The 26,420-nt window shown below is 40.9% G+C and overlaps 1 protein-coding gene across 2 annotated transcripts; it reads right to left on the reverse strand.

Annotated features, from left to right (window-relative positions):
* On the reverse strand, positions 1 to 25,517 carry slc27a6 (solute carrier family 27 member 6). Of its 2 annotated transcripts, none has more exons than XM_069169002.1 (10): positions 24,924 to 25,517; positions 19,869 to 20,078; positions 18,370 to 18,528; positions 13,594 to 13,718; positions 10,435 to 10,629; positions 6,977 to 7,067; positions 5,944 to 6,142; positions 4,333 to 4,430; positions 2,457 to 2,587; positions 1 to 389 (listed from the first exon to the last, which is right to left on the reverse strand). In XM_069169002.1, the coding sequence occupies exons 1-10, from the start codon at positions 25,408 to 25,410 to the stop codon at positions 213 to 215; spliced, it is 1,872 nt and encodes a 623-aa protein (XP_069025103.1). In that variant the 5' UTR covers positions 25,411 to 25,517; the 3' UTR covers positions 1 to 212. The 2 variants fall into 2 exon arrangements, with proteins under 2 accessions (XP_069025103.1, XP_069025102.1); XM_069169001.1 differs by having other exon boundaries at positions 5,944 to 6,137; positions 6,972 to 7,067.
* Between the last annotated feature and the right edge of the window lie 903 nt (positions 25,518 to 26,420).

Below are 26,420 nucleotides of genomic sequence, written 5' to 3' on the forward strand. Positions count from 1 at the left end.
TTAAAATTATTTATCAGAATTTTTATTTAACAAAAATAAATCAGACATCCCTGTTCCTGTGTCTCCAGTCAGCCGGTCGTGATCCGACCAATCAGCAGCTCTTCATTCGCACTGAGGTGACCCATCGACTGACTGCAGCCTGGTCCCCATTAGGGTATGAGCTCATGTCTCCGTGTCTCCAGACATGTCGTCGTACTCCTACATGGTGAGTTCTACAGTTTGCGCTGTCCATCGATGATGCTCCGGTAGATTGGATCAGTCAGAGGAACGTAGCTCCTCTGCTGGCCGTCCAACACGTACAGAAGATCTGAGATGGTGGAGGGGTTGAAGCCGCTCTGCACCAGCTGGAACTTCTGCTGCTTCAAGGTGCTTGTCATCTCCATCACCTCCTGAAGGGAACGACAGATAGAGGCTGTTAGTTCAGAGAATCAGCAAATAAATCAAACTAAAACATTTCACTGATTAATGTTTTAATGTGATACTTTAGGTTTACCAACACACTACTGCCCAACAGATCTGAATCATTGATAATTTAAATGAACTACATATTGATCACTAACAGCTCTGATGAGTTTAACAAACATTAAAAAGCAACAATATCACTAATAACATGTATTCTTATTTTACTCTTGATAAGTAAAACCTTCAAACAGTTCTGTATATATATTAATACAGCTGTAAATCATAATCATTGTTTCAGGGATCAGTGCACTGACACCAAGTGGCCACTGGATGGAGGAATACACCTGCTGACCAAACACAGGTCCTGAAGTGAGTCTGTCTCTTTCATACATGCACCTCATCTCTGATCCTATCAGACCACAAGGACCAACAGCTGATAATATTTAACCTGTTTACAATATTGGATAATATTTAATCTATAAATCTTTTGTACAAACACCCTCTTTAAATTCTCCTTCTCTACAAAAGGTTTCTGTTGATGCTTATCTTGATTGTTTCAGCTACAATACTATTGTAGCTTCACACTTGAAGGTTGTTTTTAAAATCAGCTGTTTAAAGTTTCACTTCAGTATGTTATTTTATAGTATTTTATTGTATAGTATTATATTTGATAGTATTTGATAGTATGTTATCTTATAGTATTATATTTTATTGTTTTTAAAATCAGCTGTTTAGTTTCACTTCAGTGTTATTTTATAGTATTTTATTTTATTTTTTAGTATGTTATTTTATATTATTATATTTTATAGTATGTTATAAAGTATGTTATCTTATAGTATTCTATTTTATAGTATTCTATTTTATAGTATTTTGTAGTATGTTATAAAGTATGTTATCTTATAGTATTCTATTTTATAGTATTTTATCTTATTGTATTTTAGTTTATAGTATGTTACTTTATTTTATTTTATAGTATTCTATTTCATAGTATTCTATTTCATAGTATGTTATTTTATAGTATTTTATAGTGGGTTTTTTTTTTTTTTTTAATTTATAGTTTTTTATTTTAGACATCTTGTATCCCCATCTCCTCCTGTCACTCTCAGAGACCTGTTGTTTGATTGACAGTCAGGAGTCTTAGAAAACAACAGGATGTCTCTGATGCTGCCTGCTGACTAATCATCACACACTGTGTTAAAGGAGAAGTTCACCAACATGTAGGTTCTTCATGTGGGTCAAAGGTCAGGTTAAAGTTTAGTGGACTTTTATCCACTGATCTGCAGAGACCACCGTCTTTCTGTGGACACTTGGACACTTCATTTGAAACACAGACAGGCCCCACCTTCATTTGAAACACAGACAGACCCCACCTTCATTTGAAACACAGACAGGCCCTGACTTCATTTTAAACACAGACAGGCCCTGCCTTCATTTTAAACACAGACAAGCCACGCCTTTATTTTAAACTGAAAACACTGAGTGACCATCAATCTCAAGATGTGTTTATTTTTAGACCAATTCCTACTTTTAAGACAGGAAGTGAGTCCTTCAGTCGAATCCTGATCCTAAATACATGCAGAGATGGTATATTAACTCTTTCTGGAGCTGTGGGGACTGCTTCAACCTGATGGGGTTCATCTCAACTTTATCAGATCCAGACTTCCCAGCGCCGACCTTCGTCATGCCCTTGGAGTGCCCGACCAAAACAAGATAAGGGCCAAGAACAGCTGGCTCCCACCCGCCCACCAGCATGGTACCACTCTGGACTTGGTGGTAACAGAGGGTTACACATGGATCATGTTTCAGTATCTCTGACATCACTGGATATTTGATGATGTGATTGTAACGATGCCAACGACGAAAGGAGACTCTTGATGAAAGGGCTGAAGCTAAATGATGAGATCAGTGGAGCTGCTTTTTAAATTACATGGTTGAACACTTCAACAACACTCCATGGTCTGTTCCTGATGAAGCAGCAGAAACACTGTTGGTGAAGTTTAAAGGATGAGTACACACTGTGGTAGAAGAAGAGCACTCAGTGGGTCTCTGGTTACCTGCAGCCGTACGAAGAGTGGCCGAGCGTACGGGGGAAGGTCTCTCTCCACCAGCTCGAACAGCTTCCTCCCTTCAAACGTCTGGTCGGGTCTCAGGATGAGGGCGGCCATCCCCGCCCTGCCTTCATTTCCTGAGGAGCAGGTTCAGAGTCACTTCTGTTACCACGCAGAGACTCCTCGCAGAGTCTTCATCATTATCACAATCATCAATTTCACCACCATCATCATCACCATCATCATCACCATCATCATTACATTACATTACATGACATTATATTTCATTTAGCTGACGCTTTTATCCAAAGCGACTTACAATAAGTGCATTTCAACCATGAGGGTACAAAACCCAGAACAACAAGAATCAAGAAAATACAATTTCTTCAAGAAAGCCAAACTACAAAGTGCCATCAGTAAGTGCCATTTTAAGCGCTACTAAAGTTCTACTATTCAATCACCCACACCACCACCACCACCATCACCACCACCACCATCATCATCACCACCATCACCACCACCACCATCATCATCACCACCATCATCATCATCACCACCATCACATTACATTTCATTTAGCTGATGCTTTTATCCAAAGCGACTTACAATAAGTGCATTTCAACCATGAGGGTACAAAACCCAAAACAACAAGAATCAAGAAAATACAATTTCTTCAAGGAAGCCAACCTACAAAGTTCTATCAGTAAGTTCCATGTTAAGCTACTAAAGTTCTACTGTTCAAGGTAAAGTCGGAAGAGGTGTGTTTTTAGTTTGTGGTGGAAGATGTACAGAGATTCAGCTGTCCTGATGTCGTTGGGGAGCTCATTCCACCATTTAGGAGCCAGGACAGCAAACAGTCGTGATTTTGTAGAGTGTTTAGCTCAGTGAGGGAGCAACAAGCCGATTGGTAGAAGCAGAGCGGAGGGAGCGGGCTGGGATGCAACACCACCATCATCATCATTATTTAAAAACATCCACACTAATAATTCTGTCACACTTTATACAAAATAATCATATAAAAAAATCTAAATCATCAGGCTCAACATATAATTTTAACCACAAAAATCTGAACATCTGCAGAAGAAGTAGAGGGAGGGTTTCTGAACGAAATGATACAGAACTGGTACTGGTATGAGAACAGTATGAGGACAGTATAAGGATGATATGAGGACAGTATGAGGACATATATGAGGACAGTATGAAGACAGATATGAGGACAGTATAAGGACAGATATGAGGACAGATATGAAGACAGTATGAGGACACTGAGGACAGTATGAGGGCACTTTGAGGACAGTATGAGGACAGATATGAGGACAGTATGAGGATACTATGAGGACAGTATGAGGACACTATGAGGACAGTATGAGGACAGATATGAGAATAGTATGAGGACAGAATGAGGACAGTATGAGAACACTATGAGGACAGTATAAGTACACTATGAGGACAGTATGAAGACAGATATGAGGACAGTTTGAGAACACTGAGGACAGTATGAGGATATTATGAGGACAGTATGAGGACACTATGACGACTGATGTGAGGACGGTATGAGGACAGATATGAGGACAGTGTGAAGACAGATATGAGGACACTACGAGGACAGATATGAGGACAGTATGAGAACAGTATGAGGACCCTATGAGGACAGTATGAGGACAGATATGAGGACCATATGAGGACAGTTTGAGAACACTTTGAGGACAGTATGAGGACAGATATGAGCACAGTATGAGAGCACTATAAAGACAGTATGAGGACAGTATGAGGACTCTATGAGGACAGGTATGAGGACAATATGAGGACAGATATGATGACACTATGAGGACAATATGAGGATGGTATGAGGACAGTCTGAGGACAGTATGAGGACAGGTACCTGGTACTTCCACTCCGTACACGTTGACTTCCTGGATAAAGTCCATCAGTCCGAGAGTCTCTGACACTTCTGTTGTCGCAACATTCTCACCTTTCCACCTGCAAGAGGAAACATCCTGTTATCCAGGATATAGACTGTATCACACCATTAAACATGTTATCCAGGATATATAGACTGTATCACACCATTAAATATCATGTTATCCAGGATATAGACTGTATCACACCATTAAACATCATGTTATCCAGGATACAGACTGTATCACACCATTAAACATCATGCTATCCAGGATATAGACTGTATCACACCATTAAATATCATGTTATCCAGGATATAGACTGTATCGCACCATTAAACATCATGTTATCCAGGATATAGACTGTATCACACTATTAAACATCATGTTGTCCAGGACATAGACTGTACCACACCATTATTCATTAAAACATTATGAGGAGAGTCTTCATAAAACATCCTGGAGGAGGTCAACGTGTCTCACATGTTCTCTCTGTTTCTTCTTAGAGTGTCCCAGGTTGGGCTGTATATCAACTTTAAGGTACATGGACATATTTTCATACTGTCTGTATCCTTATAGTTCTGTGTTATGTAACCAGTTTCTCTGTTAGTGTAGCATCTCTCCTCCCTGTATCTCTACAAGCTGTATGTGGATCAGTCGATGGTTTCTACCAGCCATCAACCATCAGTGATGTCATCAACCATCAGAGAGGTCATCAACCATCAGAGGTCATCATCCATCAGTAACGTCATTATTCATCAGTGAGGTCCTCAACCATCAGTGATGTCATCAACCATCAGTGATGTCATCAACCATCAGAGAGGTCATCAACCATCAGAGGTCATCATCCATCAGTAACGTCATTATTCATCAGTGAGGTCCTCAACCATCAGTGATGTCATCAACCATCAGTGATGTCATCAACCATCAGAGAGGTCATCAACCATCAGTGATGTCATCAACCATCAGAGAGGTCATCAACCATCAGAGGTCATCATCCATCAGTGATGTCATTATTCATCAGTGATGTCATTATTCATCAGTGAGGTCCTCAACCATCAGTGATGTCATCAACCATCAGTGATGTCATCAACCATCAGAGAGGTCATCAACCATCAGTGAGTTCCTCAACCATAAGTGAGGTCCTCAAGCATTAGAGAGGTTATCAACCATAAGTGAGGTCCTCAACCATCAGAGGTCATCAACCATCAGAAAGGTCATCAACCATCAGTGAGGTCCTCAACCATTAGAGAGGTTATCAACCATCAGTGAGGTCCTCAACCATTAGAGAGGTTATCAACCATAAGTGAGGTCCTCAACCATCAGAGGTCATCAACCATCAGTGATGTTATCATCCATCAGTGATGTAATCAACCATCAGTGAGGTCATCATCCATTAGTGACATCAGCTGTTGGTTTGTGAATGTTATGAAGCCTCCAGTTCAGATTGTGTCCACTACTGGAGTCTGGCTAACTATAGTTACTAATGATGAGGTGTTCATGGTCCAGTTCACTGAGCTAATAAACTACATTTATTACATGAAGCGTTATCCTCACAGGTCACAGGTTCTGGTTTGTCCACCGTCACACAGTACCTGAAGGTGTCCCCCACTCGGTCCCTGAAGCTGATGAAGCCCTGATGGTCTTCAGCCATGAGGTCGCCTGTGTTCACGTAGGCGTCACCCTTCACAAACACGTTCCTCAGAACCTTCTTCTCCGTCAGCTGCTTGCTTCCAGCGTATCCAAAGAACGGGGTGATGGAGCTCACCTTGGAGAGTAAGAGCCCCGTCTCACCTGACAACAACAACAGGACACAATCAACAAACACGTCTCACCTGATGACAACAACAGGACACAATCAAAACACGTCTGACCTGACAACAACAACAGGACACAATCAACAAACACGTCTCACCTGACAACAACAATCGGAAACAATCAACACACGTCTCACCTGAAAACAACAATTGGACACAATGAACAAAAACGTCTCACCTGACAACAACAACGGGACACAATGAACACACATCTCACCTGACAACAACAAAAGGAAACAATCAACACACGTCTCACCTGACAACAACAACGGGACACAATCAACAAACACGTCTCACCTGACAACAACAACGGGAAACAATCAACACACGTCTCACCTGACAACAACAACGGAACACAATCAACAAACACGTCTCACCTGACAACAACAACGGGACACAATCAACACACATCTCACCTGACAACAACAAAAGGAAACAATCAACACACGTCTCACCTGACAACAACAACGGGAAACAAGCAACACACGTCTCACCTGACAACAACAACGGGACACAGTCAACAAACACGTCTCACCTGACAACAACAACGGGACACAATCAACAAACACGTCTCACCTGACAACAACAACGGGAAACAATCAACACACGTCTCACCTGACTACAACAACGGGACACAATCAACACACGTCTCACCTGACAACAACAACAGGACACAATCAACACACGTCTCACCTGACGACGACAACGGGACACAATCAACACACGTCTCAACCGACAACAAACACGGGACACACATCAACATACGTCTCAGATGAACACAGGTGAAGTTATAAAAGAGTTACCACCTCACCTGTTTTCACACGCTGACAGAAACCGTACTGATCCTTCACCGGCTCATCTTTCACCATGTCATACTTCACCAGGTCATACTTAAACACAAGCTACACAAAAAGTTAGAAAGCATGTTATTAGAATATTTATATCAAAATACAGTGAGCTACTAATGAGTGGACCGATGAGCCACAGACCAACTTCAGGTTTAACATCAGATGTTCACAGCAAGGAAACAAATATCATGAAAGAAAAAAAGCTGATCTGTTTATGCTCAGTTTTATTTCAAAAGAGTATTTTCTATATTGTATTGTTGTTCTTCCTGGATCTCAGTAGCTCCTCCCTCTCCACTGCAGGTGCTGTTACACATCATATTATTATAAACATTATAAAATGTAATCTGCTGTGGTTTAACTGGTTCACTGACAGTCTGCTGCATTAACGCAAAAACAGCTAAATGAAATAATTCACAGCTTTTCTTCAGGTAACCATCTAAAAATAGGTTTTAGCTGCATGTTACAGAACTAACAATCCCGTTACCTGAAATAGAACAAGTCAGTGGGCCCGCAGGAGGCAGACAGAGCTAAGAATAGCTGAGGTCAGGGATTAGACATAAAGCCACTCTTCTGTAACTCCTCTTCATAACAGTAGTTTAGGCATTAGTGAGGCTAATACCTACAACAGCTCGAGTTTATTCTTCAGACTGTCTAAGAACCTGAATGTAGTGAGGGTAATACCTGTAGCTGCCACAGGGGAGCTGCTCACAGTTCATCCTTCACACTGAACAGAATGAATCCGACTGACTCGCTTTAAAACTCTTGTTTCAGTCAGACGTTACAAAACAGTCTCTGATCACCTTTCAGTTACAATTTAATGTCCTGAAACACTTTCAAACAGGAGGCGTCTTTGATAATAATACCTTGCAGTTTATTCTGTAAGGTATTATTATGTTGTAACAATTTATACTAGACTGTGTTAAATTACATTCAAAGATGTTTATCTTGTGTTATGTAACAGATATACAAATTATCATAATTGTATTATAATTGATCTCCAAGTGGACAAATAATAAACAGTGTTTTATATTAAATAAAATTCAACTTTTAGACCTTTGTATTGTTTTGTATTCTGTCAATTTAAAGAGATAAGTTATATTAATCTTATAAAGAGCAGATGATTTATAACTGTTGTATTACAACTCATTATTATTAATATTATTATTAATTTGTATTATTGTGTGAGGATAAAGTGGGGTATAGATAATGGATGGATGGATATTATTCTTGTTATTATTGTGTTACCTATTATATGGGGCTCCATTGTATTTACTTACATATTGTTTCACCCCGTGTGGCCACGTGCTGTTTCCTGGGTAGAACATAATCTGACATATGTCCTGGCAGCTGACCCCACTTCCCCCACCTTATTCGTGTACCCACCCCCCCACACCGTCCCTCCCAACCCCCTGCAGGCAGTTACCTATGTGCGCTTCTTTCTTGCCCACTGCCTCTCACAGATTAGAGATGAGCTTCATCACTGCTGCAGAAGTGAACGTCTATTGAGCAGCTCTAAAACAAATCAATCCACCTCGTGCACACTTGTATTTGTACACAAACTGAGCTGGTACATGCTGCTGTGAGTTGTGGATGTACAGTCTGCCATCATCCCTGTTGTATATTTATAGTGCACTGAAGGCTGCCTGCAAATCCTGCTGAAACATAGACACATATCAGGATATAAAACAGTGGGAGTGTGTATCAGTCATGAATACTTAGTATGTGACAGTATGTGGTGTAAGTGACTGCAGCAGGATTAAACCTGCAGCATGTGGAGGAGGAGGGCACGGCAGGAGAGGAGGCTGGAGGAAGGACGACAGAACAAAGTGTAGGAAAGACTGAGGAAGGACAGAAACTTAAAGAGAAGTGACTAGTTTACTGTTTACTGAGAGACACAGGAAATTAATTATGATATTACCATGAAAGTGAAAGAAACACTAGTTTACTCCATGATAACATGACTAGTTTACTCCATAACACGACTAGTTTACTCCATGATAACACAACTAGTTTACTCTAGGATAACATGACTAGTTTACTCCATGATAACACGACTAGTTTACTCCATGATAACGCGACTAGTTTACTCCAAGATAACATGATAACACAACTAGTTTACTCCATGATAACACGACTAGTTTACTCCATGATAACGCGACTAGTTTACTCCATGATAACACGACTAGTTTACTCCATGATAACATGACTAGTTTACTCTATGATAACATGATAACACGACTAGTTTACTCCATGATAACACGACTAGTTTACTCCATGATAACACAACTAGCTTACTCCAAGATAACATGATAACACGACTAGTTTACTCCAAGATAACATGATAACACAACTAGTTTACTCCATGATAACACGACTAGTTTACTCCATGATAACATGACTAGTTTACTCTATGATAACATGATAACACGACTAGTTTACTCCATGATAACACGACTAGTTTACTCCATGATAACACAACTAGCTTACTCCAAGATAACATGATAACACGACTAGTTTACTCCAAGATAACATGATAACACAACTAGTCTACTCCATGATAACACGACTAGTTTACTCCATGATAACACGACTAGTTTACTCCATGATAACACAACTAGCTTACTCCAAGATAACATGATAACACGACTAGTTTACTCCAAGATAACATGATAACACAACTAGTCTACTCCATGATAACACGACTAGTTTACTCCATGATAACACGACTAGTTTACTCCATGATAACACAACTAGCTTACTCCAAGATAACATGATAACACGACTAGTTTACTCCAAGATAACATGATAACACAACTAGTCTACTCCATGATAATACGACTAGTTTACTCCATGATAACACAACAAGTTTACTCCAAGATAACATGATAACACAACTAGTCTACTCCATGATAATACGACTAGTTTACTCTATGAAAACACGACTAGTTTACTCCATGATAACACAACAAGTTTACTCCATGATAACACGACCAGTTTACTCCATGTTTGTGGTATTCACCGGTAGATCTGCAGACTCTCACTTTCAAATCACAGTATGTGAAAGCTCTCTGCAGAACTGTTCAACTATTCAGGCTAATGTAGAAACACAGAGGTTAAACATGGAGGTTAAACATGGCGGTTAAACATGGAGGTTAAATACGGAGGTTAAACATGGCAGTTAAACATGGATGTTAAACACGGCGGTTAAACACGGAGGTTAAACATGGCGGTTAAACACGGAGGTTAAACATGGTGGTTAAACATGGAGGTATAACATGGAGGTTGACATTTAATTAGCGTGTGTTTCTGTCCTTCCTGTTACTAATGATGACCACCTGTCTGAAGCTCCTCCCACTGCTCCACAGCACGTGAACACCTGTATGAAGCTCTTCCCACCGCTCCACAGCACGTGAACACTGACCTTGTAGAGGAAGTTGGAGCGGCCCACAGCTCCGATCTTTCCGACGTGGTTCATGATACACAGGTTTCCCTCTGTGGATCCGTACACTTCACACATCTTCACATTCCCGAAGCGACTCTGGAATTCCCGCCACACGTCCGGCCGCAGCCCGTTGCCCACCGCCATCCGCACGGCGTGGACCTTATCCAGGTCGGTCTGAGGGACGGATGACATGAGAGGACATCAGGACAACGTGCGTGTGTGTGTAGTGTGTGTGTGTGTCTGTGTGTGAGTGTAGTGTGTGTGTGTGTGTTTGATGGTGATCTGGGGATTCTGTCACAATGTAAGCCTCCTTATAACAAACATTCACACTCTGAAAGTATGTGTATTTATTTCAGGACTATTAAACCCAGAAATCAACATGTTTTTGTGTCCTCTGTTTAACACACTGATTCTTGTGTCCAGCAGCAGACGGCCTGTTGTTGATGGAGGACTTTTTCCGTCCTCTCTGTGACTGCAGAGACGCATGAAGCCCTAAACAGTAGAAAACAGCGCAAAAAGGTCCTAACAGCTCACAAAGAACATGACCTGGTAAAAACCACGAACATACAGCAAGCAGAACATTGATAAACATATCAGACTAGTCTAATATTTGACATTATTATCCTGAACAATGTTCCTGGTTTTAAACACAGACTGGATGTAAAAGAGTTCATTAATGATTATTTCTCACAAACCTGCTGTGTAAATATCTTTTAAAAGCACCAGTTATCATTTCTACCACAGCGTCTCAGACTAAGGTTGGAAATATGGATATTATTTTAATATTTGTCCAAAAATCTGAGCCCTACAGAGACAAACTGTGTCCTCTGTGGGGTCCTCGGTGGGGTCTTCGGTGGTGTCCTCGGTGGTCTTTGATATCTGTACATAATTACAGCTTCTCTTCACAGTTGTGTGCACACATTCAGTGTGAATGTCCGGTCAGTGGGGACGTCCTCCACCCACACAGTCACATGACCGAGGAGACAAAGAACAGCAGTCTTCAGCAGAGACACACTGTCTGTGTCTACACGCCTCTGAGTCCACACACACACCTGCTGTCTGTCCACCATCAGTGGACAGAGGACACAAAGACCTGCTGTCGGTCCACAATCCTGGTGTTCCTTCAATGATTCAGAGAACATGAAGAAAAATATCTGCAGACAGTTCACATGTTAAAGTTACAAAGTACGTGTACTGTATGTTGATGATGTTTCCAACCTGGTGAGGATAACATGTTGGATCTGAGTAAAAACATGACAAGTCATGGAAGAAAATAAAAGAAGCACAATGGAATAAAAGAGAAGAAAATATAAAGATATAGAAAGAAATATAGAAAGTAAAAAGATATATAACGAAATATAGAAAATATAAAGATATACAGTGGAGGAAATAATAATTTGATCCCTTGTTGATCCTGTAAGTTTGCCCACTGACAAAGAAATGAACGGTCTGTAATTGTAATGGTAGGTTTATTTTAACAGTGAGGGACAGAATATATAAAAACAAAACAAAAAAATCCAGAAAATCACATTTGATCCCGTAGCAAAACATGACTCAGACGTTTCTTGTAGCTGGTCTCCAGGTTTGAACATCTCGGGAGGGATTTTGGTCGACTCCTCTTTGCAGATCCTCCAAATCCTTCAGGTTTCCAGGCTGTCGCTTAGCAACTGGAAGCTTCGGGTCCCTCTTCAGATTTTCTATGGGATTAAGGTCCGGAGACTGGCTCAGCCACTCCGTGACCTTAATGTGCTTCTTCTTGAGCCACTCCTTTGTTGCTTCGGCCGTCTGTTTTGGGGTCATTGTTGTGCTGGAAGACCCGTCCACGGCCCATCTTCAGTGTCCTGGCTGAGGGAAGGAGGTTGTCACCAAAGATGTCCCGGTACGTGGCCTCATCCGTCCTCCCCTCGACGCAGTGAAGTCGTCCTGTCCCCTGAGCAGAGAAACACCCCCAAAGCAGAATGTTTCTACCGCCATGCTGGATGGTGGGAACGGTGTTCTCTGGGTTATTGTCAGCATTTCTCTTCCTCCAAACACGGCGAGTCCAGTTGATGCCAAAGAGCTGGATTTTGGTCTCATCTGACCACATCACCTTCTCCCAAGCCTTCTCTGAATCATTCAGGTGTTCATTGGTAAACTTTAGACGGGCCTGTACATGTGTCTTCTTAAGCAGAGGGACCTTGAAGCGCATTGGTCATTTTGTGTTTCTTCCATTTCTGAATAATCGCACCAACAGTTGTCTCCTCCTCACCGATCTGCTTGCCGATGGTCTTGTAGTCCATTCCAGCCTTGTGCAGGTCTACAATCTCGTCCCTGACATCCTTAGACAGCTCTTTGGTCTCCATAGTGGAGAGGTTCGAATCTGATTGATTGATTCTGTGGACAGGTGTCTTTTATACAGGTAATGAGTTGAGACATGTCTTTCATACAGGTAACGAGTTGAGACAGGTGTCTTTCATACAGGTAACGAGTTGAGACAGGTGTCCTTCATACAGGTAATGAGTTGAGACAGTGTCTTTCATACAGGTGACGAGTTGAGATTTGGAGTACTTTCTTAAAGCGAGAGGACGAATCTAACCGGTCTGTGGAAGCCAGAATTCTTGCTGGTTGGTAGGAGATCAAATACTTATTTCACACAATCAAATGCAAATAAATTTATAACTTTTATATGACGTGATTTTCTGCATTTTCTTTTTGATATTCTGTCTCTCAGTGTTAAAATAAACCTACCATTACAATTATAGACCGTTCATTTCTTTGCCACTGGGCAAACTTACAAAATCGGCAAGGGATCAAATAATTATTTCCTCCACTGTATAAAGAAATATAGAACATATAAAGATGTATAAAGAAATATAGAAAATATAAAGATACATAAAGAAATATAAAAAATATAAAGATACTTAGACCATCACAGAATTCAATTATTCTGAATTAAAAATATGTTTTGAGAATATGAAAAAAACTTCTAAAGTTCCACTAGTTTCATAGTACATCATAAAGTATTCAGAAGTGTGTTTTTGATATAATTTCTTTTTTAAATTTTACACCACAATATTCCATAAATAAACAGTTTTCCTGCATTCAGAGATGGTTAACAGACCATAATATGTGTGTTATCACCGCTCCTCTGGATGTTACCTTGGGCTGGTTGCAGAGGTATCGGCACAGTTCACCAATGTACTGGAAAATAGTCACTTCATGTTTCCTGCAGTCGTTCCAGAACTGAGAGGCTGAAAACTTCTTCTTCAACACACATGTGGCCCCTGAGAACGGACAACAAATACACATATGACACTGGATCTACTCTGTACATGTTACATTTAAATATAGAGACACAACGGACAGTAGTAGCATTATATATATATATATATATGTCAGCTATATCTACTCTGTACATGTAGGAGAGTTGAACCCTGACAGGACAGCAGAGGGTTAAACATAAAGATTCATTCACTCTGAGAGAAACTGACTTCAAACCATTATTTAATCAAACCATCAGCTCTCCACTTCAACCATCACAGCTAGCAGGCTAGTAGGCTAGCAGGTTAACAGACTAGAAGGCTAACAGGCTAGCTGCTAGCTATTTAACACCAGCTCAGTGTAAACAAATCAAATATGAATTCAGGACTCAGTTTTAAAACAATAAAAACAATACATGACTTTATTAGTTCTTCTCTGTTGTTGTTGTTGTCAATCACAGCATTTCAATGAACTCAAGTCACCGGGTTATTCAGAACCAGCAGAACATTGAGAACCAGCAGAACATTCAGAACCAGCAGGTCACATGACTGATTGCAGAACATGTTTACATGAACTGAAGCCACCTGAGAACTGTTATCTGTGTTTACTGGATGTCCAACTGTGTGTGTGTTGACAGACAGTTCAGGAGTATTTATGAATTTACTCTACTTTCTGAAGGCAGATGTCTCCTCCTTCACTCTGATGAAGTCAACAGGTTCTCCTCTTCCTGACACTGAAGGAGTCAGCTGACTGTGACCTTGTGATGGAAAAAAAAAAAAAAGATGTACTTATCTGCCTGTTGCTCAAGAATGTTTCTATTGTCACATTTAGGACGTCTAATTTACGACATCTCTGTGTCCTTATCTTGTGACCTACAACCAAACTCAGTATTATCTACGAAATCAGATACAGAGGGAATGGGGGTGACTGTCAACTGTTTGTCACACTGTGTAAAAGCTGACCTACGGAGGAGTGACGGTGAGCAATGCTGGACATCTTTCTTTGAGTGTACATGTATTTGCTCCTTCTTGCAAGAATAAATTTCCGATATGTTTGATTTTGAATCCAGCCTCTGAGTCATTTTTCTAACACCTTGTTATCATAGTTACAGTAACCTGGTTATCATAGTTACAGTCAGCTGGTTATCAGAGTTACAGTCAGCTGGTTATCAGAGTTACAGTAACCTGGTTATCAGAGTTACAGTCAGCTGGTTATTGAAGTTACAGTAACCTGGTTATCATATTTACATTGACCTGGTTATCAAAGTTACAGTAACCTGGTTATTAGAGTTACAGTCAGCTGGTTATCAGAGTTACAGTAACCTGGTTATCAGAGTTGCAGTCAGCTGGTTATCAGAGTTACAGTCAGCTGGTTATCAGAGTTACAGTAACCTGGTTATCGGAGTTAGTCAGCTGGTTGTTAGAGTTACAGTAACCTGGTTATCAGAGTTACAGTAACCTGGTTATCATATTTACAGTAACCTGGTTATCAGAGTTGCAGTCAGCTGGTTATCGGAGTTACAGTAACCTGGTTATCATATTTACAGTGACCTGGTTACCAGAGTTACAGTAACCTGGTTATTAGAGTTACAGTCAGCTGGTTATCAGAGTTACAGTCAGCTGGTTATCAGAGTTACAGTAACCTGGTTATCGGAGTTAGTCAGCTGGTTGTTAGAGTTATAGTAACCTGGTTATCAGAGTTACAGTAACCTGGTTATCATATTTACAGTGACCTGGTTACCAGAGTTACAGTAACCTGGTTATTAGAGTTACAGTCAGCTAGTTACCAGAGTTACAGTAACCTGGTTGTCAGAGTTACAGTAACCTGGTTATCAGACTTGCATCCAATGCTTCGTAACCATTTAAATAATTGTTCTGAATTAATAACACTTTATGAAGTAGTTTTAAGTTTTGGACAAAATCTCTTTCACATTTTTACATTTGAACACCATTTGTGCTACTTTTATTTTTTGTGATTTCATGTATTTATGTCAGTTAAATATAATAAATCTGTAAAAATAATCAAATATTCATGCAGAAAACTGAGTAAAGCTACAGTAGAAGAGTTAACTGTGTGCGTTCACTACATCAGACGACACAATGGAACCACAGTCTTTTGTGTTGATGTTCATAAGTTTAAATACAATATATAAATAAATTGAGACTCTTCCTGTAATAATGTAATAAAAACTTGAGCTGATGTCTCTGTGTTAACCTTTAAACTGCTTCATTCAGCATGACAGATTAGGATTATTATTATTATAATAATAAAAATAATACTAATAATTATTCTCTGTGGACATCACTGAAGGAAATGTTTCGACCACAGGTGAGCAAATGTAACACACCTATATTCATGATAAAGTGTCACACCTGACCTGCAGGTGTCTGGGGAGGAGCTGGGACTTCACGAGGTGATGCACACCTCACCTGCTGACTTAATCATGACATACTACAGAGGACAACAACCAAACAACAACCACCAAAGAATGAAATGCTAAAAAGGTCTTTTCTTATTGAGGAATATTTATTAAAGTAGAATAAATTAATGATTCTCAGGGATGTGACACGTGGAGGATGCAGACTGAGAATATGGACCTGGTATCCAGCTGGAGCAACTCGTCTTCGCTGTTGCACCACAAACTGAAGGATAATTTGTGTATCTGGAGGAGTTGTGTTTGTGTTTGTGTGTTCGTATCAATCCTGTTATTATAAATTAATATCTCAGCAACACCTGGCGGGAATCTCTTCAAACGCAACACAAACGTTCACCCAGACTCGAGATTAAACGGATCCTCCTACATGTCCGTCCCACTTTCGTTACTATGTTATTGCAGGAACACGTCGAGGTATTTTCTTCAAATTTGATAAAACATTTCACTTGAAGCGTGAACATCGGAACGGACCTGAACTGTACACAAACAGAGATCGTAAACAGGACACGGTGTCCCACTGATGTCCTTAAAAACACCAGTGGACAAACTGCACTGAGGGACAAACTGCACTGGAGGACAAACTGCATTGAGGGACAAACTGCACTGAGGGACAAACTGCACTGGAGGACAAACTGCACTGGAGGACAAACTGCACTGGAGGACAAACTGCACTGAAGGACAAACTGCACTGAAGGACAAACTACACTGGAGGACAAAGTGCAGCGTCCCCTTTGTCCTACTAAACTGATGTGGAACAGGAACAGGGTGTCCTCATGTTATTGGATGGTACAAGTTCATGTGTCAGTGTTATCAGAGGTTCAAGTCCGGCTCCATGTTTACCTTCTGTTCAAACAGCTGATCAAACTCTGAAACACTGAAACTCTGAAACATTCCGGCGCTGGTGTTGTATCTCCAGCACAGGCTGCGTTTTCATTTGTTTGTAACAACAAACAAAATAATATTACAACAACAACTGAACAACAACAGTGACTCGACAACGACGACTGAACAACAACAAGAATGACCACTCAACGACTCGACAACAACAATGACTAAAACAACAACTTTGCCTCGACAGCAACAACAACTCGACAAAGACGACTCAACAACAACAATGACTCGACAACAACAGCAATGACTAAGACTCAACAAATACAACAATGACGACTCAACAACAACAACAAGGACTCGACGACAACAACGACGTCTTGACAACAACGACTCAACAATAATGATTACTTAACAACAATCATGACTGAACAACAACAATCACGACCACTCAACAGCAACGATAATGACTGAACAACAATAATGATGACTCAACAACAACAACAATGACAGAACAACAACAACAATAACCTCCAGAGTGCGGTCTTTGCTGTGAAGCCTCTCATTAAGCTGCTCGCTGGAGTGGAACTGAAGGTCCTCACTCAGTTTGCCAGTAACACCGAGGTCACTGGACGCTCTGAATACACAACAGAGTCTCTGTGTCCATCACAGACCTCTAGCCATGTTGCTAGGATACATCTATGCAACGAGGACATGCCCCCAAAATCATCACACCACTGTAAAAGAACCCCTGAAGATCTTCTGAAGGCTCACAGCCACAGTTCATCTGATTCCAGCTGGAACCACCGATCAATACTCCTGATCAGAGAGGATCAGCATCACTAACGTCTGATTCATGATGGACATTTGCAGTCGTGGATGAATTTGTTGGTATCTTCTATTAAAAAAAAGAAAAACACAAAATCTCTGAAATAATTTCACAGTGATCAAAGTGATCAGATCATCAGTCTGTTTGTTATGAACTCAAACATCTCAGGAACACTGATGGTGTTTATTCAAATATGACACAAATATTCACTCGATCTCAAACTGAACTGATCCAAAGGTCAAAGGTCAATGTGAATTTACAGAAACACGTATGTTACTGAAGAATTGTTCATGAATCATATAAAAATCATTTATTCCAGATTAAATTAATCCAGAGATGGTTGTCTGTTCATCCACGAGTTCACTGAAAATATCTCATTAAGATGAAGACGATTTATCAACATGTAAACAAACACAGACTAAAGACCTGATCTACCAGTCGGAACCGGTTCAGATCTACTGGTCGGACCCGGTCCAGGTCTACCAGTCGGACCCAGTCCAGGTCTACCAGTTGGACCCGGCTGATTTAATGACTCAGCTGAATTAAAGGGTGAGTTTTGACATTTTTGATATTTTGAGCCTACCGAGCTCGATGGTTCCTCCGATCCCGATCAGGGAGGCGGCGCTGTGATAGAGAGGCAGAGAGATGTAGATCACTTCATCTTTAGAGGCTCCGAACGCCCAGAAACCTGCTGCTGCCTTCAAGCTCTGCATGTGAGTGATCACTGCTGCCTTCGGGAGACCTAGGAAAAAAATTTAAATTACATCTCAGTGGAAAATGAACATTTTATTCTGTTATGCTGTTAAAAACATTATGAGGACAGGGAAGTACGACACACATGCTGCCTAGAGGACTGTACAATGCAGTAACAGTACAACACAGTACAACACAGTAACAGTACAACACAGTAACAGTGCAACCAGAACCAGAACCTTCATCCATCAGAACCTTCATCCATCCGAACCATCATCTACCAGAACCTTCATCCACCAGAACCTTCATCCATCAGAACCTTCATACATCAGAACATTCATCTATCAGTACCTTCATTCATCAGAACTTTCATCCAGCCAAATCTTCATCCACCAGAACCTTCATCCATCAGAACTATCATCTACCAGAACCTTCATCTACCAGAACCTTCATCCATCAGAACCATCACCTACCAGAACCTTCATACACCAGAACCTTCATCCAGCAGAACCTTTATCCACCAGAACCTTCATCCATCAGAACCTTCATCTATCAGAACCTTCATCCACTAGAACCTTCATCCATCAGAACCATCATCTACCAGAACCTTCATCAGTCAGAACCTTCATTCATCAGAACCATCATCCATCAGAACCTTCATCCATCAGAACCATCATCCATCAGAACTTTCATCCACCAGAACCTTCATCTATCAGAACCCGGCTCATGTTATCTAAAATTACTGGATGTTTCTCTTAATATTTATTTTCAGAATATTTATAATTATTATTAACAATTAATAAGAAGAGACAATACGACTACAAACTGATGAATCAGGACTAATTCATATTAAAAAGTAGGAACAGATGTTTCAGTAAATCTGACTGTGCAACATGGTTTAAACTGCTCCGAACGGCCTGCAGGTGATGGAGACGGCTGATCTGATGGAACATCCAAAGGTTGTTTGATTCATTGAAACGACCAACACAAAGACTCAGGAACGTCCACAGAGCTCTGTGAAGACAAAGAAAGACTCAGGAACGTCCACAGAGCTCCGTGGAGACAAGAGAAAGACTCATGAAGACAAGAGAAAGACTCAGGAACGTCCACAGAACTCTGTGAAGATGTGAGAAAGACTAAGGAACATCCACCCAGGTCCATAAAGACAAGCAAAAGACTCAGGGACGTCCACACAGCTCCATGAAGACGAGAGAAAGACTATGTCCAATATCCTCATGTCAAACACCTGCCGGTACCTCTGAGGGACGGAGGTCTGGAAGAAGAGACTAACCCTCACCTTCATCACATCTTCCACACCTGTAAACGGACCGGCTTTGGTTCCTGCTACAACGTGTCCTTACTGATGAAGAACAGACAGCTGCGACTCACCAGTGGTTCCGGAGGTGAAGATGTACAGCGTGGCAGATTTGAGGGAGGTGGTTCTGCGTAGTTCTGCTGGTACCGGCCCGTCAGATGCAGTGTCCACTTTATCCAGCAGAGAGTTGACCTGCGTGTGCTCACACCAAGTCTTCATGGTCCACACCTGGATGTTGTCCTCCAGCAGAGGGCTCAGGATGCCGTCCAGACACTCCATTAGATCTGGAGGACGGTGACACAGTAGTGAGGACACTCAATACCAACCTGCAGTTGCATTTATTCTATTTAATTACCAAAATAAGCCCCAATACATTAGACATGAAGATATTAATACCTGCTGAGGAGAGACCTGCACTACCAAACCTACCAGATAAGATCTTCTGAGGTCACCTGTATTAATTATATCTAAAATAAATATCTTCTGTTCCAACACTGAGGTCACCTTTATTAATAATATCCAATATAAAGATCTTCTGTTCCAACACTGAGGTCATCTTTATTAATAATATCCAATATAAAGATCTTGTTACAACACTGAGGTCATCTTAATTAATAATAACTAATATAAAGATCTTCTGTTCCAACATTGAGGTCACCTTTATTAATAATATCCAACATAAAGATCTTCTGTTACAACACTGAGGTCATCTTTATTCTACTTTATACAGTTTATCAGTCCTGAACCTTTAATTATTATCACTTCTATAAACATCTTCAGACAGCAAGAAAACTATTTGATTTCCTTCTTCACCCTATTTCAGAGAGGATGACGATGGTGATGATGATGATGGTAATGATGGTGATTATGGTGGTGATGATGATGATGATGGTAGTGATGATGAAGATGTGATTATGGTGGTCATGATGATGATGATGATTATGATGGTCGTGAGATGATGATGATGGTAGTGATGATGGTGAAGATGGTGATTATGGTGGTGATGATGATGATGGTGAAGATGGTGATGGTTACTATGATGATGATAATGGTGGTAATAATGATGATGGTGGTGATAATGATGGCGATGATGATGATGGTGACGATGACGATGAAAGTGATCATGATGATGATAATGATGTCAGACTTTGTGTTACTAAACATTTTAATTCATCCACTTCCAACACACATTTCAGAGAATGATTGTCCACATGAAGTTTGAATTTTAATATTGGAGCTGAAACAAATACGTCTTCTGAACGTGACGAATAAACATCAGAAGGTCATAATTGAATTAAAAATTATTTTGTTTTTGTTTATTTTCATGGTGACTCTGCAGAGGACAGTACATCCAGAAAGTATTCACAGCGCTTCACTTTTTCCACATTGTTATGTTACAGCTTTATTCCAAAATGGATTAAATTCACTTTTTTCCTCAAAATTCTAAACACCCCATAATGATAAAGTGAAAAAAGTTTGTTTAAAATTTTTGTAAATCTATTAAAAATAAAGAAGGAAAATATAACACGTACATAAGTATTCACAGCCTTTGCTCAATACTTTGTTGAAGCACCTTTGGCAGTAATTACAGCCTTAAGTCTTTTTGAGTATGATGCTATAAGCTTGGCACACCTATTCTTGGGCAGTTTCTCCCATTCTTCTTTGCAGGACCTTTCAAGCTCCGTCGGGTTGGATGGGGAGTGTCGGTGCACAGCCATTTTCAGATCTCCAGAGATGTTCAAGTCTGGGCTCTGGTTGGGATACTAAGGACATTCACAGAGTTGTCCCGAAGCCACTCCTTTGTTATCTTGGCTGTGTGCTTCGGGTCGTTGTCCTGTTGGAAGATGAACCTTCGCCCCAGTCTGAGGTCCAGAGCACTCTGGAGAAGGTTTTCATCAAGGATGTCTCTGTACATTGCTGCATTCATCTTTCCCTCCATTCTGACTAGTCTCCCAGTTCCTGCCGCTGAAAAACATCCCCATAGCATGATGCTGCCACCACCATGCTTCACCGTAGAGATGGTATTGGCCAGGTGATGAGCACTGCCTGGTTTCCTCCAGACATGACGCTTGGCATTCAGGCCAAAGAGTTCAATCTTTGTTTCATCAGACCAGAGAATTTAGTTTCTCATGGACTGACAGTCCTTCAGGTGCCTTTTGATAAAGTCCAGGTGGGCTGTCATGAGCCTTTTACTGAGGAGTGTCTTCCGTCTGGCCACTCTACCATACAGGCCTGCTTGGTGGAGTGCTGCAGAGATGGTTGTCCTTCTGGAAGGTTCTCCTCTCTTCACAGAGCAACGTTGGAGCTCTGTCAGAGTGACCATCGGGTTCTTGGTCACCTCCCTGATTAAGGCCCTTCTCCCCCGATCGCTCAGTTTGGCCGGGCGGCCGACTCCAGGAAGAGTCCTGGTGGTTCCAAACTTCTTCCATTTACAGATGATGGAGGCCACTGTGCTCATTGGGACCTTCAATGCTGCAGAAACGTTTCTGTACCCTTCCCCAGATCTGTGCCTCGATACAATCCTGTCTCAGAGGTCTACAGATGATTCTTTGGACTTCATGTCTTGGTTTGTGCTCTGACATGTCAACTGTGGGACCTTATATAGACGGTGTGTGTCTTTCCAAATCATGTCCAATCAACTGAATTTACCAGGTGGACTCCAATCAAGTTGTAGAAACATCTCAAGGATGATCAGTGGAAACAGGATGCACCTGAGCTCAATTTTGAATGTCATGGCAAAGGCTGTGAATACTTATGTACATGTGATTTTTTTTTTTTTTTTAAATTTTTTTTTTTAATAGATTTGCAAAAATGTAAAAAAACAATTTTTCACGTTATCATTATGGGGTATTGTGTGTAGAATTTTAAGGAAAAAAATTAATTTAATCCATTTTGGAATAAAGCTGTAGCATAACAAAATGTGGAAAAAGTGAAGTGCTGTGAATACTTTCCGGATGCACTGTATCATAATAACAAGTATTTCACCATAAAGCAGCGGCTGTGACTTTGTAAAATATACACGCGTGTTTTCTGATTGTATGTTTCAAAGACATGTTGTATGTTAGCTTCAGTACTCGGTCATACACTCAGTCATTCAGAGATCTGTGCTGAAAGCTGGAGCTGATAAAAACATGCGTGTTCAGACCGTGCGGAGGAACATTGATTCTCCTTTTAAACCTTTTCAGCTCAGTCTCCTTTATTTTAACTCTAAAATAATTTTATATTCAACGACAGTCTGAAACTTTGAAATCCGATTTGTTCAATAATCCTGAAAAAGTTTTTGTTCACAAACACACTTTTTTTTTCTTTTTTTTTTAAATCTTACACGGCTAATATAAAAGATAAGCTCAGTTTTAGATCTAAATCATTGTCTGAAAACACTCGGGGCGAATTTTCTGAGGTCTCATCAGAGAGCTCGAAAAGGAGCGTTTCCACGGCGACAGTGCTCTCTGGAGACAGAGATAAATGATGATCTGTGCTTTTCTCCACAATATCATGAAAAAAAACAAGTTCAATATTCAATCAGTAAATCCTTTAGGAGCAGTGTGTACATGAGGCCCCACATCCTGACTTGTGATTGGCTGTCCCTGTCCCGGAGGTCTCCGTGAGGACAGTGTCCCTGAACACATGGTGGTTGTTTGCTTGAGTAAATGATCTGTGCTGCCGTCACATGGTACAGCGTGATGAATCTTATTAAGTTCACAAACAGGACTCGTCCTCAGAAACACAGCTGCCAGCTGAACATGCTTCAACAACATCTCACATATTATGATGATGATGATTATTATTATAGAGGACATTAAAGTGATGCTGCAGCAGGATGATCAGTGTTTTCTGGACTTTAACCAGCTCTAAAGTTTTCACAGTTTTCTCAAAATACCAACAGCACATTAACATTGAATACTAAATAAATCTATATTTATAAAAAAGAGACACATGACATTAAATATACATGGTTGCATTTCATTTATTAATATTTGTATTTCTTTTGTTTGTCATTTTAAGTCTTCTGTAAGTGTTAAATATAAAGAGCAGCAGGCTAACGTTATCACAGCTAACATCTGGATGGAGTCAGGAGCAGCAGGCTAACGTTGGTTTAAAACATCTGTTTAGTGTTCAGACTGGATGTAAACATCAGATTCATTAATAATGTCTCCAGCAGGCTGAATTAAAGCCTCCATCAAATGTGCAATCATGATACAACCTAAATATGAGAACACTGCTGCATCCCATCATTGGCTGTCAAAATAAAAGCCCTCCCTTCAAGTTAAAAGCCCTTTAATGTTTCATACAGCCCAGACAAACATTTATTGTGAAATATTCACGTTACTTTGATAGTTTAAAGTTGTACCTCTAATTAATTAAATGGATTTTATAATATTTCCTGGTATCTTTTATTAACTGCAGAAACTCAATGTAACTGAATGATGTGAAAACAGGAAGACTGTCTGTCTGTCTGTCAGTCATACCTTCAACAGTGAGATTTTTAATACAGCACGTTATTAAATGTGGTTTAATGTTTAATGTTTGGCTCTTATGGTTCATGATAAGAGCCTGTTTGACATCTGAATAAATATTTGTATTGTTATATTCATGTTTAAATCTAAATTCTAGTTTTAGTTTCTATTCAACAGTTGAAAACGTGAAATGATTTGATATTTGAAATTAAAGTTCAGTCTAATCAGCACAGGTGAGCTGCACAGGTGTGTGGGGGGTAAAGTAGTACCTCCCTGAAGCCTCGGAAGAGTAACGAGACCAGAGAGGTGAGCTGTGTACCGGAACCATGACTGCTGCTCACCGAGAGAATTCAAAAGTCTTCAATTATAATGATACCCTACTTTCTAGAAACATTTAAATAAATGATTAATTCATTGATGTTATATTATATAGATTCTGCGGTGTGAAGCAGACCCAGTGAGGTGAGCTACCAGAATCATGACAGCTGCTCATTGAGAATAAACTTGTTGATGACATCACACAGAACTATTGAATTAAATTCAACTTCAAAATAAAAGTCAATTATCATGATCATTTCTGGAAACATTAACATGAAATACTATAGATTAATTAAAGCTATATTCTCTTGTATTGGTCGGTGTAAGTAGACCAGAGTGAGGGAAGCTGCGTACCTGACCCGACGATGAGGGTTCTGGCTCCGCAGGACTCCACGCAGTGCAGCAGGGACCGGGACTTGATGTTGGTGTTGAGGAACGCCACCGAGCAGCCCACCTTCGTCAACCCGAACCAGACGCTCACGAAGTCGGGCTCGTTGTTCATGAGCAGCGCCACACAGTCTCCCTTCCGCAGCCCCACGTCCCGGAGGAAGACGTTGGCCAACCGGTTGCTGCGTCGGTCGATGTCCCGGTACGTGTGGACGGTTCCGTCGTAGATGACGAACGGCTTGTCGGGCTGCAGCTGCGCCTGCTGGACGAACCGGTCCAGGACCGAGCGCACGCGGGACGTCCACTTGAACACCTGTAGCTTGGAGCCGTAAGAGAGGACCCTCAGCATGAAGCCCACGTCCCCCCAGAAGTACGGGAACCAGAGTCTCTGCAGGACATGGAGGGCAAGGATACCTGCAGCCACAGCGGAGACACATCCCAGAGACACCAGCATGTCTGCGGCCGGGACACAGCGCGAGGACACAGCGCGACAACGGACACCACCAAGGACCGGGAGGAGCTGTCCACTGCACACACGGCTGCATGCTGCTGATAATTAAAGTAAACCAGTTAAGTGACGTCAGATAATCACGATCCCACAAACGTCAAATCACAAAAATAAGAGTGGAGCGTGTCGAAGGCTGCCTTCAAAATAAAAGGAGACACGCTGAGAGGTATGATGAAAACAGACATAAAAATGAAGTAATGACAGAATAGGAGAGATTAATTTTTTTTTGTAGGGAACTGTTCCTGATTGATCTGATTTATTCAGATTTATCTGATTTATTCTGTGGATGTTTTATCCATCCATCCATCCATCTTCTTCCCCTTATCTGGGATCGGGTCGCGGTGGCAGCAGGCCGAGCAGGTTGACCCAGACTTCCCTCTCTCCTGCAACATCTTCCAGCTCATCCTGGAGGATCCCGAAGCGTTCCCAGGCCATCTGGGATATATAATCCCTCCAGATGTTCGGGGTCTTCCCCAAGGTCTCCTTCCAGGTGGGCGTGCTGGAAAACCTCCAGTGGGAGGGGCCAAGAGGATCCTGATCAGATGCTGAACCACCTCAGCTGACTCCTTTTGATGTGAAGGAATAGTGGCTCTACTCCGAGATCCCTCCTGATGTGATGTTTTATCTACAGATCCCAGAATCCAACTGTTACACAAATGAATCACATCAGAAACCACAGTTTAATAATACTGAGCAGATTATTAGACAGAATATCAACGTCACTGTCAAAACATACTGACCTTAACCATCTGTGGTCATTAGAAATAAAACTGTAACCTCAGAGAAGACTGATGAAGACAACATGTCTCCTCCACTGGGATGTAAACAGGACAAGTTTCAGTCATCGTCACGACAACACGATCACAGTCGGTACAAAATAAATAAAAAAATTATCTTTTTAGATAGTTGAGATTAAAGTAGTTTATATGTCCTGAAATTATGAAGTCGTCTCACAG

The sequence above is a fragment of the Embiotoca jacksoni genome, unplaced genomic scaffold, assembly GCF_022577435.1.
Source record: "Embiotoca jacksoni isolate LCO1_2020_lvr unplaced genomic scaffold, fEmbJac1.0.p SCAF_42, whole genome shotgun sequence".
Taxonomy (NCBI): Eukaryota; Metazoa; Chordata; class Actinopteri; family Embiotocidae; genus Embiotoca; species Embiotoca jacksoni.